Below are 19,849 nucleotides of genomic sequence, written 5' to 3'. Positions count from 1 at the left end.
ACTGGAGCCACTAGGGTTACAATACCTGCTCAGACACTTCTGCCGACCCTCAATAAAAGTAACTTGACTGGTGTCTTAATCTTCAATTGCCGGGAGGGCTTCCGCCACCCCGCCCCCAATCTCAACAGGCCCACAAAAGTGATTTTGCTTGTCTGTTGAAACAATAATTTGTAATAAGAAAGTTTTCTTCTACGGGTTTTGAAGGGAATTTGGTGCAGCACTTATTTGATGCTGTGTAGCCCAGCCCAGGGCCACCAGACGGAGGTCAGTTTAATCCCAACCACCTCAGAGAAGCTGAGAGAGTGAGAGAAGGTGCCTGATCCTACCAAGAGACCTCCGTAAATCTGGCCGGATGTAATGTGAAAATGACCAGGACAAGGTGTGATCAAACGACAAGCAGCTCACCTGCTTCTGGGAGGAGCGGGGGACCAGCCCCACATCCTCTGCCTTGGGAAATACGCAGCTCAGGCGCTGTCACCACAACGGCTTACTTGGGTCCTAAAACTTGGAAAGAATCCTGACATCTGTCAGGCTACTGGACGCCAGGCTGCGCGTCGGTTGGGTAGTTTCCTAAACCGCTCTTCACTTAGCAACAGCCTCCGGGGCCCAGAAAAACCTAGAGAGGGCATGAAGAGGGTGGTGGGAGGGCAGGGGCCAGAGCACATCGGCTTTTTAGGGGACCTTGGGTGTGCCTAAGAAAATCTGAGTCTGTCAGCCAATTTACCAAGAAAACAAGTGCAGGTGGGGTTTGCTGAATCATTCTGTTTTTGGAGACTTGTTTTCCAGCACAGCTGTGCGCGTGCGCAGGCACACACACACACACACACACACACACACACACACACACACACACTAACATATATCCCTACACAGAATCTTTCCAGAGACTTAAACCCCCTACACCCACCTAACTGACTGATATCCTTGACAGGAAACTACTCAGACCAGGTAGAGTGCAAATTTAAAAAGGAAGGACTCAGGACCACAAACTTCCTGGAAGTGATACCAGCTGGAAATCGAGATTCTGGCGCTAGCGGTCCGTCTGGCCACGAAAGGGCTGAACTGGTCTGAGTCCTGCAAACGTCGGCGGCTTTTTAATTAGTGCAAGAGAGAAAGAGAAACAAGCCAGGGGTGCAGGCATCTAAAATCACCTCATTTTGCATTATCACTGAAAAACTAGAAGCCTGGAATGCCCCCGCATATATGTTTAAGTCTTAAGCTTTCCTTTGGAGTCCCCACCTTTCCACCAAGCTAAAGGAAGAGGCGGGAATCCAATACTACGCTGACACCTTATTTCGATTTCTGCCACATCTGCCCAGATGGCTTCCCATTCCCTCCCTCAGGCGGCTCCGAGAGTTTCGAACGCCATGCCACTTGCTTGAGTTGGCAGCAGAGAATGTCCAGGTTCCCTCTCTCGGCAGCTGGGGTTTCTCTAGCCGCTAGTCCTTGGCAGATAACCCGACAAAGTGCCTGAAGGTTCAGCTCTGTTTTTCTGGGCTTCGGTCAGAAAGGCTGTAAAACAAGAAAGGAGAAGCGAAGTCTGTTAGCATAGCCTGCTCGAGGGGGAGGTGGCGCGGTTGCGCGCCCAGAGCGGCTCACAGCGGTCGCGGCAGGTGCGTGGTTAGAGGAGGGGGCCCGGCGGTCCACCCGGAGCAAGGCCTCGGCTCAGCTCCGGCCACCGCACACACAACCCCCCCGCAAAAAAAAAAAAAAAAAAAACTTTTCTTTTACTCCGAGAGGCTCCGTGTTGCCATGAAAACGGATTTTCCAAGGGGCCCGACCCTCCCCCTCAGGAGCATCGGACTGGAAAACCCGAAATGGCCAGACAGCAGAGACAAAAAGGGGCCTCTATGCGGGGGCCCGGAGCGAGAAAGTGGAGGCCCGTTCGCCCTTTCTGTCCCACACACGCTCCCCACGCCACCGCGTGTGAGCGCCTCCCCCAGGGCCCAGGCAGAGGGCCACTCACCACTGGCACTTGCAAAACCCCCGGAGAGCCTCACTGCCAGGTGCGCTCGCAGTCTCCCGCCCCAGTCCCTGACCCTCGCTCTGTCGTGGACGCACTGGCCCTCGGGGTGGAGGGTTCAGGCAGCCAGCAACCAATTAATTCCAAGGAGGGCTCTTAGAGGCTCAGCCTAGCGCACCTCCGTTATGTATTGAATGTCCCAAGCATGCCTGGGCTGCTGGCGGTCCCCAGGGTCTTCAGCGCTGGCAACCGCAACGGTTGCAGGTCCTCGGTGCAGACAGCGGGAAGATTTTCAGGCTGGCCCTGGGATGGGGCGCTGGTCAGCCTTGTCAAGGCTGCAAAGTTGTTTTCTGAACCCCGCGGGCGCTCCTCTGCCCCTCCCCCCTAGCTCTATTCGCGCGCCCTCTTCCCCTCCTCCCTCACCTCCTCGGGTTTCGTTCTTTCAAACTTTTTGAGACCCTAATTGGTGGTCTCGGAGCGGGTCTCAGGGACTCCCGCCTCCTGAATAACTCTCATCACGTCACTCGACCCAAGAAGGGTACGGAGGGTGAACTAAAGGGCTCCCCGAACTTTTTTTTTCCTCCAAGCTGGGCCATAGGGGGCTCGGTGTTGATTGGCCAGGGCTCATCACGGCAAGCCTGTCAATCACGGGGCCCACGGGTGGGGAGGGGCGGACCGAGCCCCAACCCTCCCGGATTGAGCAGGTATATAAAGAGGCCGGGCTGACTTCCTGGGCAGGCTGCTAATGCGACCAGCTCGAGAGAACGCATCAGGTGAGAGAAGCCCGCGCGTTCCCGCCGACTTCGCGCGGAGCACTTCCGCAAGCCTGCCCTTCCCGCTCGACCCGCCGGCTCCCCGGCCCCCAAGCGCCACTCCGACGGAGTCCCCTGGCCTTTTCACCGTGGCCGCTCCAGCCCCTGGAGCGCCTTCTCCTCCCGCCACGCTGGCGCACCTTCTTCCCGCCCCGGCAATGTACAGCCTGCTGGAGACTGAACTCAAGAACCCTGTAGGGCCGCCCACCCCGGCAGCGGGCACCGGCGGCCCCGCAGCCCCAGGCGGTGCAGGCAAGAGTAGCGCGAACCCAGCCAGCGGCGCGAACGCAGGCAGCGGTGGCGCGAACGGCGGTGGCGGTGGCAGCGACCAAGACCGCGTAAAGCGGCCCATGAACGCTTTCATGGTATGGTCCCGCGGGCAGCGTCGCAAGATGGCCCTGGAGAACCCCAAGATGCACAACTCCGAAATCAGCAAGCGCTTGGGCGCCGACTGGAAACTGCTGACCGATGCTGAGAAACGACCGTTCATCGACGAGGCCAAGCGACTGCGTGCAGTGCACATGAAGGAGTACCCGGACTACAAGTACCGGCCGCGCCGCAAGACCAAGACGCTGCTTAAGAAGGACAAGTACTCCCTGCCCGGCGGCCTCCTGCCCCCGGGCGCCGCCGCCGCCGCGGCCGCCGCCGCCGCTGCCGCTGCCGCGAGCAGCCCAGTGGGCGTGGGCCAGCGCCTGGACACGTACACGCACGTGAACGGCTGGGCCAACGGCGCGTACTCGCTGGTTCAGGAGCAGCTAGGCTACGCGCAGCCCCCGAGCATGAGCAGCCCGCCGCCGCCGCCCGCGCTACCCCAGATGCACCGCTACGACATGGCTGGCCTGCAGTACAGCCCCATGATGCCACCCGGCGCCCAGAGCTACATGAACGCCGCCGCCGCTGCCGCCGCCGCCTCGGGCTATGGGGGCATGGCGCCCTCGGCCGCGGCTGCTGCAGCTGCCGCCTACGGGCAACAGCCAACCGCCGCCGCCGCGGCCGCTGCCGCAGCCGCCATGAGCCTGGGCCCCATGGGCTCCGTGGTGAAGTCGGAGCCCAGCTCGCCGCCGCCCGCCATCGCTTCGCACTCGCAGCGCGCGTGCCTTGGCGACCTGCGCGACATGATCAGCATGTACCTGCCACCTGGCGGGGATGCGGCTGACGCCGCCTCTCCGCTCCCGGGCGGCCGACTGCATGGCGTGCACCAGCACTACCAGGGCGCCGGGACTGCAGTCAATGGAACGGTGCCGCTGACCCACATCTGAGCTCCCGCCTGCGCTCCTAGCTCTTCGCCCCCACCCTGCCCCACACCCCCACGTTGGGACGCCTTGTTGTTTAGCTTTGCTTGCCTGAGACTGTTGCCTTGTACCGAAGATGAGGAGAACCGAAAGTTTTGCTGTAGCTGTCGGGTTTTGTACAAAAGCAAGAAGTCAGGAGTGGCGGAAATGGGACTTTCTAGAGCCGCCGGCTTCTGACCGCTGCCCCTCCCTCCCCCTTTGTAGGCTGGGAATCGCTGTGATGTTTGCGAAGAAAATGCAGCCCCTTTCTCCTCTTCCCGGGTTCCTAGGTTCTTATGTTGCATTTGAAAATGTTGTCTTGTTAGTTTGCTATTAATCGAAGAGTGAGTGAAGTTGACCCAAGAACTGCAATGCCTCCAACCCCCACCCCCGTCGTATTGCTTCTGTTTTCCTGGTTTTTATTTGGGGGGGGGGGGGTGACTGGCCGCGCCAAGTGGCGCGACAGCTAAAGCCAATGTTAATTTATAGCCAGGTGTGCGTGCGTTTCCCGCCTCGCCGCCCCTGGCCGCGGGACAGCTTCTGTCCAGTGCGCATTTAGGCTGTTGAGTTTGTGATTTCTTGCAGTGATCTGTTTGCTATTTCGTCTTGCTAATGTGTTCTTTCGTTTGGGTGGTGGGGAGGGGGTTATTTTGTTCCAGGTTTTTTCAAGATTTTACTCTTAATTCCTAAATGAGAGATCAATAAATTTTATAACCAACATGCTGGAGTCCTGATAATTTTGTGGGCCCGAAATTTTAAGTGCAGATTGGGAGGGAGAACAACACTTAATTTTATAATTGAGTTTGCAGACCTGGGAATGAGTAGGGCTCAAGTGGGGTGAACATGACCTGAAATGATTTCTTTTAAAGTACTGGAGATCCAAGCTACAACGGCTCCCCTCCAGATACTCTCAAATGAGAAACAGTCTCAAGTGGAGGAAAAGGTTTGTCTTCTGGGAGCGCCTAACCAGGAGCCGGCCCCATGCTACCTGAGCTGCACACTCCGCGTGCAGCCGTGCACTTGTTGATTGCGGCGGTGAGAGCATTCAGGGATTGATTGTCTACTTCCGCAGCCATGCGGGGCGGGAGGCAGACACCTGCGGCCAGGAAAACTTCCCAAAAGCGGGCCGCTTACTTCTGTGCACTGGGGCGGGAAGATACTTGAGCTGAGTTTGAAGTATTTACAAAACGAAAGCCCTTCAGAAATCTCAGTGATTGTATTTAAAATAAATGGTTACAGGCGTCCCCATCAGGAAATAAATACTTCCACCGTGGTAGCTGAAGCGGAGGTGTGAATATTCAACGCTGGAAGATTTTGTTTTAAAAGTTACGCTGTAGATGTGTAAAAGAGTTCTAGAACTCCTCCCAAAGCTTGCTTTTAACTTGTCAAAGCAGTTTGCTTATTTATTTTCTAGAAAGGCTCCCTCTCATCTTGAGCCCAGGACTTGTTTTTTTATTCCCTTTCCCCGTATTTCCTCCAACCCATAACCATTGACCATTCCATTGTACTCCCTCAAGGGTCCTTCCTTTTGCATGGAGCCCCAGCGTATCTGTTTGGGGCCTAGGAAGAAAACAAATAGAACCCGTGTTTTTTTACCCTCTCCTCAGCTGTTTGAGGTGATTTCCTTAATCCCTTTAATCCTGTTACCTCGCTATCCCAGAATAACTAAACTCGGCTTTTCCAATAAGCTTGGCCTGGTGCACTGTTTTTATCCTCATCCACTCCTGACCACAGGTTTCTTTGCTTGCGGTCTGTTGGGACCCTAGGCGACGGAGTCCTCTGTAAATTGGTCCGAATTCCACGTTTCCAGCCGGCTTCCTTTGTGTGGACTAGCCATTCACCTGCGGGTCTGGGCGGGCCTCAGGGGGAGGGGCGGGGGTTTCTGAGGCTTCGGGGGTCGTGCCCGCTTTTTACACACCACTGCAGATCCTGGAGACTAAAGCCACCCCGCCTCTCCAAGAAAGGTCGGGTCTCCCTGGGAAGGCAGCACCAACCCTCCTCCGAAGACGTTTGCACAGTCCTCCCCACCCCCCGCACCCCATCCCCCACTGTCCAGCATGGGGTAGGAGGGGGCCAGCGTTGATTTACAGATGCAGTCCCATTGCCCTCCTCGCAGGGCTCTTCCTGGGCCTGCTGTGTTCAGGCTGGGCCTCTTACCTCCAGACCTCAATCCCCTCTTGACCGGTGGGAGCTTCCACCCTTTACTGCAGTGATTGGCGCAAAGCCACAGGCTGCTTGGTGGGCGAGCCTCCCCCACTTCCAAAGTCCCAGTGGGAAACCTGTCAGACCTACCACCCTATTCCAATCTTTCAGTCTTTGGTCTTAAGGAAAATATCTGCCTAAGGTTACTCTAGATTTTGGTCTGAAATGACTACAGGAAAGGGTGGGGTACAAACAAGCAATGCCCCCCACTGAGGGGGCGGTGGCAGAGGGGGAATAAACTCTGACATGGCTTCTTTGCAAGAGCTTATTGTGCTGCTGCCTTCTTAGAAGTGCCAGGGTCACCCTTTCAGCATGTCGCACATACTGCTCACCCTCTCTAAGTATCCATAGCTTTGTGCTCCACTTTGTCTGATTTCCAAATTGCCTTTAAGAAGAGAAAAGATTTCATCAATCAGCACATTTGGAGGATTTAAATACAGATGAAAGATAATGTTTTTAAACTTCAGCAATAGGGGAGAGAACTAGAATGAACTAGAATGAAGCTTCCATTCTCTAGCCCAGAATTTTCACACCAGACACTGTTCTCCCTGCTCTAGTCAGCCGGAGTGACCGCTCCTTAATCTGTTTCTACAGAGCTGAGGTTCTGATACGGCTTAATTTAAAATGAGGGCTCTGCTGCTGCTAAAACAGCAACAAACTCACAATCTGCCAAGACTCCAGTCCCTCCTGCTTTCTCTGGCTGGGTTTGTCACCAAAAGGGGAAATGACAGTGCTCAAGGTTGCCTAGCTGCTTCCAAATACAGCCCAGTGGAAGCAGCTTCTCAGACCCTGGGGAAGGATTCTCCTCACTATGCCTGTCTGCCACAAAAGGAAGCTAGAATCCAAGGAACTCACAGCCAGCCCCAGCTGCTTCTACAGCCAAACTCCAGCGAGATATCTGGAGAAGAGGGAATTCCTGACATGGTGACACTTAGGCACTGCTTGGGCAATGGTAAGAACTAGGGAGACAGTGAGGAAACACATGCATCCAAAGTCTTCGAGTTTCCCTGCCAGGACCAGAGCTACTTTTGGTGGAAATTATCCTTCTAGAGATTTGCTTTCCTGTCCTGTGACTATATAATTTCCCTTATTAATTCCCCACCTGGAAGTCCACAGGGGTGGGGCTAGGTGTTGAAAGTGCAAATAAAGGTTGATAACCTTGTCTGTCGTAGCTGCTCTTACACTGCTTATATGTTATAACTACCTTAAGTGTCCAGGAAAAGGGGAAAGAGTAATTAAATACGTTTTTTTTTAAAGCTGCTGTATAATTATCAAAATCATTTATGGAGTGGCTTTAATAATACCGAGTGAAGAGAACAAGATGCCAGAACTCTTATTTAGCATGCATGACTTTGACTATTAAAAAAAAAAAAACAAGTATACATGAGAGGGAAAGATGCAAAACGTCCAGGGTAGTATTATGAATACTGGCGAGTCTTCCTTATACTTTCCATTTTTTTTCTAATGTGATTGTATTTCTGTTATCACCAGAAAAGGCAGTTTTAAAATATATGCCTTCCTCATCGTGAATACTGAAATGCCCCTCTTTGTGAAAGAATGTTCAAGCCTTTTCTTCAGCTGTTTTGAGGGGTAGGAGGGGGGCAGGGAGCCCCAGGAGTAGTAATCCCCTAGCTTTCCTCCCAGCTGAGGCTGCAGTTAACAGAGGCAGGAGGAGCACCAGAGTAACCCCCTGCCAGGTTTCCTCGGAAGAAAGCTGGAGCAGAAGCAGATTAGTGAGTGGCTCATCATTCTTCAGACTCACTCACTGGAGAAAAAGACCTCCTTTGGAGACATGCCTAACAGCCTTGGATTGTAAGGAGCAGGGGCCACTGAGGTACCCCAAGATCCATGATCACAGGTGCTCCAGCAGCTTTTGCTGCCTTCTTGGGAAGGGCAGAGAGCAAGCCCAGGAATGGGATCCTGGCTAGGGGGATAAGAGACTAGGTGAGCAGCAGGTAGCAATGAAATGGAATATGTTGGGTCTTTTCTTCCCATTGCCATCGTAATCCATCCCACCTCCTCAATGCATGACCTGTTCTCTGGTCTTCCACTCTGCCCTCTAGCATATGCAAATAAATCCTATTATGGCATTTCCTTTCTCAAATAACTTTCTGGTGGCTTCCAGTGGAGAGCTTTTAGGGGGAAAAAAAGTCCTAACTACTCCAAAGTTTTGCATGATCTAGTATCTTTCCATCTTTCTGAGCTTCACTCCTTCTTTTTCTATTGTTCCCTTCCTCCCAGTAGGCAGGATTCCTTTGAGAAATGTTTGTCGAATAAACAAATTGTGATTCCTAATGTTGTCATTAAAAAAAATTCTGAAATCTAGTAACTTGTAAATACTTGTTAGATGCAGCACATATTTTATGTTTTGCCTTGATCAGATTTCCTCCACATCAAACCCAGATTGCCTTACAATTAATAAAACCTACTACCAAAAATGTATGTTCTTCTCATCTTGGGGCTTTTGAGCTTCCTGTTTTCCTTTTGCTTGGAATATTCTTTCTCAAGCTCTACCCTCAGACTGTCCAGCATTCTTCAGAAAAAAATCTCAGTTCAAGTATCACCTCTTCTGGGAAGCCTTCCATGATGCCTACATCTTAAATGTGCACCAGTTTCTTGGTATGAGCTCTCCCCGTGTTCACAGCCTCTACTAAGCACTGTGTGTGTGATCATTGTACATTTGTGTGATTCTGTCTGATGTCTCCCTCCTATTGTGTAAATTCCATGACGGCAAAGACTGTGTCTGTTTGCATTGCAGGCTCTCAAGAATATACATGAAGTGTTTACTGCAACTTTAAGAAATCACAGTATCAGTGTAAGGTGTTCAATGTGACGGGCGTACTGGTGTATACCTGTAATCCCTGCACGTATGAGGCAGTGGCAAGAGGATCAGGAGTTCAAGCCAGCCTGGTCTACAAAGCTAGTCCAAGGACAGCCAGGGCTATACAGAAAAACCCTGTCTTGAAAAAAAAAAAAAAAAAAAAAAACAAAGCCAAAACAAACAAACAAAAAAAAAATGGGAAGGAAGAAGACAAAGGGGAGGAGAAGAGAAATCAGGACTGAACTTATAACTTAGGCTCTATCTCTCTCCACCTGTGAGCTATTGAGGACATCACTTCCTGTATACTTCAGTTTCTACAGGTATCAAGTGGGGATAGCATTTCTGGTTTGTGAAGATTCAATGGAGCAGAGCTTCAGGAGCTGAGCAGTACTAGGCACACAGCAATTATGCATTGTAAGTTGACTGTTACTGCATTTCTCAGTAATGTTTGCTGACACTTGTGAAGGAGCTGGTCAGACCTGTACATATAGTTTGTTTGTTTGTTTGAGACAGGGTTTCTCTGTGTAGCTCTGGGTGTCCTGGAACTTGCTTTGTACACCAGGCTGGCCTTCAACTCACAGAAATCCACCTGCCTCTGCCTCCCGAGTGCTGGGATGAAAGGCGTGCACCACCAGTCAGAGCCCATACTTTTAAGGTCAGTAGTGAAGCTTCTCATGTTGAGGCCTGTAATTGGTATGGGAAGATAAAAAATAAAACTTCATACTAAATGAAGAGGGGGAAATTTCTACATGGCACCAAAAGCATAAATACAAGAGAAAAAAAATGATAAATCAGGGCTGGCAAGATGGCTTGGTGGGTAAAGGTGCTTTCGACCAAGCCTAATGACCTGAGCTCAATCCCAAAGACTCACATGGTGGAAGGAGAGAACTGACTCCAAAAAGTCCTCTGACCTCCACACGTGCATGCATGCACCCCAACTCACATGCATGCAAAATAAATAAATATTTTAAAGCGGACACATTAGACTTTATCAAAATAAAAAAAAATAGGGCATTTTATTTGTTTGTTTTATCTGTTTGTTCCAGAGGGAAGCATCAAGAAAGTACTTCCTTTGCCAGCACACAGAATGGAAGAAAATATGTGCAGGTGATAAATCTGGTCAGGGGTTTACTTAGATCAGGCAAAGACTCCTAAATTCAACAACACTAAGACAACTACTTTTAAACAGGCAAAGGATTGGTTTTAGGCTTTTTTTTTTCCAAAGGGGAATATACAAATGAACACAGACACACACCATTAGTCAGCAGGGAAATGCAAATGAGGAGTTACCACTTCACATGCCCGATAATGGTTATAAAAATAGTCAAAAACAGACAATACAAGTATTGCTGACGATGAGAAGAAATTGTAATTCTTATAAGTACTGATGAAAGTGAAAAAAAAAAAACACCTTTGGAAACAGTCTGGCAGTTCCTCCAGGGGTTAACCAAACTTCACATAGCAGTCAGTAATTCCACACCTAGGAAAAGTTAGGGAAAGGAAACACGCACGTCCATATAGGATGTATACACCAATATTCTATCAGTATTATTAATATTACCCCAGTGGGGTAAACAACCTACATATTTATTTGCTAATTAGGTATAAATCCAGTGTAGTTTTTGAGAAAGAGATGTTGTGGGATATTTGTATAATGTCTGAAGATGTGTTGCTGTGATTAGTGTAATAAAAAGTTAGACAGCCAATAGCTAGGCAGGAGGTATAGGCAAGATTTCTGGGGAGAGAAAGGAAGAGGAGGAGGAATCTAGGCTTTCGAGGAAACTCCGAGACACAGAGGGAGTGGGAAATACAGAATGAAAGAAAGGTAAAAGGCCACATGATAAAATGTAATTTAACAGAAATGGGTTAATTTAAATTATAAGAGCTAGTTGGGGACAAGTCCAAGCTAAAGGCCAAACTTGATCATTAATAATAAGTCTCTGTGTCGTTATTTGGGGGCTGTTGATCCAAAGATAGTCTGACAACAAAGCTTACTACAAGGTGGAGGGAAGGAAGAAGGAAGAGGGAGAAAGAATTGAAAACAACAAATGGGGTGTCAGTGTCAGAGGGAAAGAGAAGTCAATTAAAGCAGCTCCTAATGATCAAAGATGGAACCATTTGAACAATAAATGATTAAAGAATACTGAACTATAAACCAAAGTATAATTTTCCAGGTGCTCAGACTGATGGACATTGAAATAACTAAATAAGCAGGTAAGGAGAAGAGAAGAGTCCGGGCAGAACAATTCCAAATAATGTGTATCACTAGTCTGGCCTCAGGGAGGTGGAGCATAAATCCCTACTTCTGAAGTTCAGGCTCCTGATGACTACTTTTCAAAGAGTAGAGTAAGGGAAGGGAGGACATGTAACAGCATAGTTAAAAAGTCTAACAAACATGACGTCCACCACACTATCAAAGTCAATATCAATTATTGATAAATAATACATGCCCTTTATCCAATACACTGAGAACTGTACTTCCGTTGTCGCCCCACCCCAAATTCATAATCCTAGGCTAATCCTGAGCAAAGCATCCAATTTTTTTCCAAAACAGGTTCTCACAATGTAGTTCTAGCTGTCCTGAAATGCACTCTGTAAATCTCGAACTCACAGAGATTGTCTGCCTCCCAAGTGCTGGGATTAAAGGTGTGTGTAGTGGGTAGCTGTTCCAGCTTTGACCTTGAAGCACTGCCCCTAGTGTGGCAGCAAGTAACTGCCACACCTGCCTATGACCTGCCCCTGGGGTGTGGCCAAGAGGAGACCCCTTAAGACCCAAGATGCACACATGTTCGCTGTCTTAGCTCCTCATGGTCCTGGAGGCTGGATTTGAAGACCAAGTCAGAGTTCCCCAGAGAACTACGCTGAACTGTACCTCTTCTCTCCCGGATCCTGTAATTGACCCCTTATTGGTTGAAAGTTACCCCTGAAATAAACCTCTTTTAATTACCAGATAAACTACATGGGATTGCCTCGTTAATTATAACAATAGGTGTGCACCACCACAGCCTGGCTCCAGTTTGATTCTTATGGTGGTGACTCTGTTTGAAACGCATTTTAAAAGTGAATGCACTTGTGTTAAAGGATATTCTCATTTGAAAAAAGAAGATGCTGCTGAAGGAAAAGTATTGAGGTGGGGATGTAGTTCGGTGGTAGAGTGTTTGCAATATACTTTTTTAAAAAAAATATGTGGACCTTCTAAGTCCTAATGAGCAAAAATAAAATAATGCTTACTAAACAGTATTCAAAACAATTAATGAACTTTAATATTTACTGAAGTATGAAATTATCCACTTTTTTTTGTGGTCCTGCAAGTTTTAAACTTGGACTTCATTCATGGAAGGCAAGTGTTCTACCACTGAGCCATAAGCTCAGTCCAAGGACGTTGGAAGTGTTTAAAGGGTAATCTAAAATCCATGACTTATTTATTCCATAAAGGCTTTTACTTATTTGTTTCAGAATTAGAAATGAAGGCAGTTTATTAAGAAAGGGAAAACACTCCTGAGAAGAAAATTGGGCTCCGGAGCTGAGAGAAAAAGCCCCATAATGATTACTAATACATCCTCTGCAGCAAGAAAAGTGCAAGGATTCAGGGACGCTAGGAAGCTGTGGGACTCACAATTTGAGTTTAGAGATACAAGATCAACAAGTGATTTGGTCTTGAGAAAGAATGAATTGCAAATGCTTCATAATGCGTCCATTCCTGGTGAGTGAGTCCAACAAGGGTCACCCTGAAGGTCATTTAAATGGAGCCATGTACTCTATGCAGACCTCTTATATGGAAGAGTAGGTAGAAGACACTCTAAGCAGACAGATAATTACTTGAAAGACAGTTATATATATTGAAGTCAAGGAACTTCTTATGGTCAAGGACCATAGCTTCAGAAGAAGAGAGAAAGATTATGGGAAATGAAGCTAGAGAGGGAAAGATCCCGCTCATTTGTTTTGGACAAACACCATGCCAAGGAGTTATGGTTCAATCCTGTCCTCAGTGGGAAGCATGAAAAGATTTTGGTCAGTGCTTTGTAAAGATCAAGCTGACTGTAGTGTGAAGGACAAATTGGAGCAGGAAGAGACTGGAGTCAGAGAGATTAGCCAAGAGGCTGTTTGATTTGGGACCAGGCATGACAGAAAGACTCGACTAAGGACAGTAGCAGTAAGAACAGGAGGTGGTAACATCAAGAGGTGTGAATCTTTGCTTATCCCTGGTCAGGGGTAGGGAGTCTGAACAGGGCACAAGGAACAAGGTGGAGGGTATAGGAATGGAGGGATGAAGGGATGGAGGTAGCATTCGGGGAGATAACACAAGAAAAGGAGTCTAACTGCTTAAGCTTTTAAAGTGAAAGGAGTGAATTTGGTTATATGACCTCAGCTTGGTAGTGTGTTTCTACATACAATAACATTCATATGCAGGTTGTTTTTGTTCAAATCAACTGTTGCTCCTTCAAACTTAATGTGACTTGATAGGTTTCTATAAACTAAATTCATCTACTATAGTGCTCAATCAAAACCAATTCTGCTTTTTTTTTTCTAATTGCTCAATTGAAATACCATTTGTTATTCGCAAATACATAGTTTGGAACATTGACTATTCACTCTATTCTGAAAAGACCCTGAACTTAAGATTCCTCTATAAGTCTCTATGTGTAGAAACAGGATATCTGTAATGTCAAAAGCTCCAAACAGCTCAGCCAAATTGGAATAGTAACAAGCATCTGTGCTCACACCCTGGGTAGGATAATAGTGTCAACACCTCCAGCAGAACTGATAGAGCTGTCTTTCAGTCTGTCTACAGGCTCTGTTTTACATTCTGCAGGTTAGCTAAGAACACACTCACCACTAACAAACCCTGAAAAATAGCTCCAGGTCAATTTAACATCTTCTGGACTCTTCGTGTCCTGCATTTCTTCTGCTAACAAGCTCTCTTGCTATGTCATGTAATACGATTTCATTGCAAGGGCTAAATTAGGTTGAGTGTGTAAACACCATGAGCTCTAGTGATGTTGCTAGTAATTACAAGCAGTGTGGCAGATTTACTCAGAATTCTTTCAATGAAAACTTATCCCATTTGGAGAGGGCTCAGCTAAATCTACTGCAGACACTAAAGAGTCAGTAATTGGAGTCTTCAGTGAGGTGAAATTAGAACTTAATTATAGAGTCAAAGCCAAGGGAAAAGTATTTAGAACAAGAGATAGCTGCTTAGGAATATATACTTATATACAATATACCACCCCCCACACACATATACTTGATGAAAGGATCATCTCAACTGGTGAGATCTCTGGCATTTCAGCCTTGGTCCCCACATTTTCTGAGCAACCCCTAGTTTGGTATTACCAAATGTCTTCTCTAGATAGTTCTCCTGAGCCTCAAAACTGTGAATCCAACTGTCTTCTGAGTATATTTGCTTGAATTTTCCACCAGCCTTTAAAATTTGACCAGCATATTCCTTTCCCAAATAACAATTATTATTCTATTTTATACCTCAATTAAATAGGACCAACATCAACCTAGCCTTCTCCTTTTTTTCTTATCTCAACCCAACTCCTCGACATTTCCCAAATCCTTTAGTTCTTCATTCCTATTCCATAACTTGTAGTAACTATTGTGAAAAAATTATCAGAAATTTAGCAGTATAAACAGCAGGTAATACCCCTTGCTTCTGTGGGTCAGGAATCTAGGCTTAACTGGCTCAGGGTCTCACATCATGCTGCAGTCAAGGTGTGAGTTATGGTTATCTCAAGGCTTCACTTGGATAGAATCTACTTCCACACTCAGATAGCTGCTGCCTGCCTCAGAAGCTCCAGTTCCCAGCAGATGCAAGTGGCTGGTGCATAGGTGTCTGGTTATAAGCTGGCTTTTGTCCAGAGGCATCAATTACTTGCTATCTGGACCTCTTCAAACAGCTGCTCATAACTTGGCAGCTTCAAAAGTGATTGTTTTTCTGTAACTTCAGATGGGACAACCTAGCACCTTTACTGTGCTCTGTTCTTCAAAGTGAGGCAATTGGTCTAGTCCACACTTAAGCAGAGAGGAACAAACTAGAGCATGGGTATCGGGACTAAGAGATGACTGGAGGCCACTCTAGAGTATTCACTGGAGGAACCTTGACTTTTATTGAAACATGGCTCATGTACTAGCATTCTATCATGGTGCATGTACTACCATCCTATCTGGTCTCTAGGCCTCCAGAGGCTTCTTGTTGCAGGTCATTGTCTGGATTGAGACCTGAACAATGGTCCCACAAAAATAACATGAAGAAGAGGATCCATTGCCAAAAGACCTTTGTTGGTAAGCAGTGTTGCTCATAAATACAAAGTCCAAATTCCTTGAAGCACTCCATGATCTAGTCCTGGCTTTTTAGCTCTTTAGCCTCCTTTACTACCATCATATGTATATATATATTCATCTTGTACAACATAATCAATTCCTCCATGGTCTTCAGCATTCTTGAAATAAGACAAGTTCTAGGCCCTTGCATAAGTTCAAAGGAAGTGAAGTGTGTGTGTTCTTTCTGGCTGTTCTCTCAGGTACAGCTTCATGAAAAGTGCTTCTGACATGCCTGTTCTGATTCTGCTTCCACACTCCCTAAGCACTGGAGACATTATTCTATTTAAACACATGAGATTCTAATGCTTCTTTTAGGTTGTTAGTTGCCAGGAAAACAGACAGTGTTAAAAGGGAATCTGCCTTGTGTTACCTTCAGATAAAGGTCCTGGAAGATTAGAATGTGACCTAATAAGGCCAAAATAAACTGGATTCTCCCGTGTCTGTAATTCCTGTTGAATTCGTTGTGATAAATCATGAATAGAGGTGCCTGATGAAGTGATCTATGTTGTTTTTAGATGCTGTATTGCCAAGACTGTATATTGTGAATCAGAATATAAGTTTACAGGTTGAGGGTAACATTGTAAGGCAATGTAAATAATGTGTAATTCCATCTGCTGTATAGAAGCACCTGGGTGGGTAAAAATCAGTGAAGCATCTCTAGAAACCAGGGCACCCTACCATCTTTTATGGCATTTTCAAATACTATTTGTGCAGAGGATAACAGCCAAAGCCTAGTACATTTAGGAAATAAAATAGCATGTTTTGATGTAAAATCAATAAGTTTACTGAAAGGAAAATGATTATCGATTTGAAAAGGATGTACAGCAAAAGTCAGTGCCAAGCCATCTGAAGTACGACTTAGTGAAATTTGTACCTGGTATCCACCATCTCCAAGGTACTTAATACAAGTTTACCATTTTCTTTTCTTTTTCTTTCTTGCTTTTTTTTCTTTGGGGGACAGGATTTACAGGATCTCTCTTTGTAGTTAAGGCCCACTCAGAGTTCATTATATAATCCAGGCTGGTCTCAAACCATAGGAGTTCTCCTGCCTCACTCTCTTGAGTACTGAGATGACTGACATATGCCATCATGCCAGACTAAGTCTATTTTATTAATTAAAATTAAGAGAAAGAAAAATACATATCAGTGAAGTTTAAATTAAGGAGAACCCGAAAGATCTTAGAATAGAAAAGAGAACATGTGTCCAAGCTTGCTATTCAGTGGCAGAGCAGAAAATAACTAGTTAGCTGAGCAGACTTTCTTGCACAGACTCAAGGGCTCTTTGGGTTACTACCAGTGTTCCCTCACAATTTACACCCTGTGTCCTGCTACCCTCTGAATTCTAGAATTCTCTGAAAGTAGGAAATACAGAAGTTCAAAGGGAAGCCTGCAGGTCATGTTCGACTCTTCCTGTTTATCTCCCTGTACTGTCTGCAGTTGAGAGGAAAATGAGAATGACACTCTCCAGGTTTGTTTGTGTGTGTCTCCATCTCTCTCTTTCGTGTGTGTGTGTGTGTGTGTGTGTGTGTGTGTGTGTGTGTGTATGTTTATATGTATCAATACATGTACATGTGTAAGTATATATGCACATGTGGGCAGCTGCATATGGAGGCCACAGGAAAACTTTGGGTACCAATCCCCAGGATCCATTTACCTTGCATCTCTGAGACAGGTTTTCCCACTAACCTGGAACTTTCCTCGTAAGATAGGCTGGCTGGCCAGTGAGTCCCAGGGATCGGCTTTTCCCTACCTCACAGCACTGGAAATAAAAGTGTGCACCACAATTCCCAGCTTTTTTTTCTTTTGACATGGGTTTTGAGGACTGAACTCAGGCCCTCATGTTGTACTGCAAACACTTTATCAATTGAGCTATCTCTCCAACTCCACTTTCTACACTTGAGTAACGAAACCCAAAGGAAGTATATCCAGTTTTCAGTTTTTGTGTAGGCTGAGTTTGTTTGAAGAAGTGGATGGCTCCAGACACCGCTCTTGGGCCTCCACTTTTACAACTTCATGCTGTTTTTTTGTGTGTTCCCTGAGCATTCTTCTTCTTTATCATGCATGTGGATTTTCATTTTCAGGGCTTTGATCCTCAGAGGACTTATATGGGGAAAATACAAGGGCAGTGGGAGGTTCTCCTTTCCTGTGTCTTCCTTCTCTAGAGAATAAATCCTTAGCATACCAAAACCAGCTAGCCTAGAGATAACAAGGGCTTGCAGCATGTGCTGCTTGAGTAGCTACAGCAGCAATGGCAACTCCAGTGACAGTTCAGTCTCTGAGATCAACAAGAAGGAGGAATCTGACAGGAGGTGCTGGGGGAGGACTCTGCTGTAACAGCTCAAGAGGTGCTGATCCGGGGAGGTCTGTGGCAGAGCAGCTGTCTGTGCTTTAAACCCTAAAGATATGGCCAGACCTTTGCAACATGCTGTGTACTGTCAGTGGGGAGAAGGGAGGATTAGGGCTAAAAGTACATCTTTCCCATAGCTGGACATTCAAAGGGTGTTCAAATCAAACAGACTTCAAACTCCAGCTCTTCCCAAAGTCTACACACAAATTGGCTTTCTTTGATCATGTTTTGTTAATATCTCTGAGACTCAAGTTCCTCTTCTATAAAGTGGAACAATCACAGAACTACCTTTAGAGCATTGCTCTGAGTTTAAATAGGATGATGCATGTAAATAACTTAATATTTAACATACAACAAATATTACCTTTATGAAGTCAGGAGAGGTGGAGCAGGGTTGTAATCCCAGCACGCAGGAGATGAAGACAGGAGAACCAGGTATTTATATACAGTGAGTCTAAGGTCAGTTCAGCTTGGGCAAACAAAACAAAAGCTGTAAATATCACCTTTATTAATATAGGTTTGGTAGAATCCAAAATAACCACATTCCAAGTGAACATTAAACTTTTACCTCGAACACATCAATCCATGGAGCTTCTCATGGTAGCTCCTTTGATTACTAGGTGTATGATCTTGGACATATTTCCTAACCCTTTTTCTGTCCATTTTTAGTTTCCTTACCTAAAAAATGAGAATAATAATGATATTGGCTTTATAGAGTTGTAATAAAGATTAAACAAAGGCTGGCATATAGTATTGTTATTCTATACATAGCTTTGGGACAGGCCCATACAATCCAAGTTTACTTTCTTCTGTGGAAGAAAGGGTACAGGCCTTGCAATCAGATCTCACTGTGTGATGTCCAGAGCACAGCTCAAGACTCTCCGTTCCATAGTGTCAATCTTAGCTTCATTGTTGTATGATCAGCTATGTAATCTTGGGCAAGGATTTCAACTTCGAATGGAGATTAACCTTCGATCTTGTTTACATTTCAGTAGCACTCACTAGCCGCATAGTGTTTTTAGGTCTAAGTTGAAATTTTAGCACTATATTTATTTTCTTATGTGGTTTCTATAATTTTATATGCTCTATAAAGTTCCTGGAAGTACTCTGATCTCTCCATTCCTCTGTCCCCTCACCTGTAACATGCTCTGATATTATAACAGCACATACCAGACCAAGATGAGTCATGGTCATCTACTCAAAATTTGGTTTTAGGGAGCTAGAGAATTGGCTCAGTGATTAAGGGCACTTGCTGCTCTTCCAGAAGCCCTGGGTTTGATTCCCAGCACCTGCACAGTCATTCACAAAATCCTTAACTCCAGTGCCAGGAGATCCAATGACTTCTTCTGACCTATTCAGACATCAGGCACAGCATACATAATGCACACACGGGCAAAATATTCACATAAATAAAAATTAATCTAATTTTTTAAAAATTGGTTTTAATGTCATAACTGATAATGACACACACATACACACGTATACATGCACACACCAAAATGGTGCAAATTTTTAAAATTATTATTAAATAGTGGATTTTTTTCTGGCAAGAAGAAAAATATGTCTTCCCAAATTGATCAAACCAGCTGTGAAATAACAAAAGGAGAGTGCACAGAGCTTTCATTTTGATTTGGAGGAACCAAGATGCTAGCTCCCACATGTATTCAAGAGGTTATGTGGTTCAAATCCTAACAGCACAAAGGAAGGGAATCCTGGATTATTCTTATCAGCTTGGCAAGATATGGAAAACAAGAAAGGTGAGGGTGGAGGCCTAAAAGATATTATTGTTCAAAAATTTAGAATAGGAATTGGACCACTTTTTACAAGCTAGGACCCAATTAATGAAATAACATGCATAAAGTACTTAATGGTTATTATTTAAACCATTTCTTGATAGACACATTGATCTGCTCTGTTGAAAACCTGTGCTTTCCTTGTATCCCTGGGATTTGTGATATAATGGAAAGAGTGTTAATGGGCTGTTGGGCAACCTCAGGTCTGCCCTTCATTAGCCCTGCTGAACTTAACTTAGCTCTCCTGTGGGCTTCCAGTGTAAGACGGTGATGATGGGGGGATGTTTTGTGAGACTCCCTGCAGTTCCAACAG

The 19,849-nt window shown here is 46.0% G+C and overlaps 1 protein-coding gene across 1 annotated transcript; it reads left to right on the top strand.

Moving 5' to 3' along the window:
* Positions 1–2,395: 2,395 nt before the first annotated feature.
* Sox3 (SRY-box transcription factor 3) lies at positions 2,396–4,764 on the top strand. Its single transcript, XM_052740059.1, has one exon. The coding sequence runs from the start codon at positions 2,709–2,711 to the stop codon at positions 4,032–4,034; it is 1,326 nt and encodes a 441-aa protein (XP_052596019.1). The 5' UTR covers positions 2,396–2,708; the 3' UTR covers positions 4,035–4,764.
* Positions 4,765–19,849: the final 15,085 nt, after the last annotated feature.

This window comes from Peromyscus californicus, unplaced genomic scaffold (genome assembly GCF_007827085.1).
Source record: "Peromyscus californicus insignis strain IS unplaced genomic scaffold, ASM782708v3 Scaffold_10__1_contigs__length_136768540, whole genome shotgun sequence".
In the NCBI taxonomy this organism is placed as follows: domain Eukaryota; kingdom Metazoa; phylum Chordata; class Mammalia; order Rodentia; family Cricetidae; genus Peromyscus; species Peromyscus californicus.
Note: the sequence above shows the minus strand (reverse complement) of the source record. Positions and strands in the feature narration are given on the sequence as shown.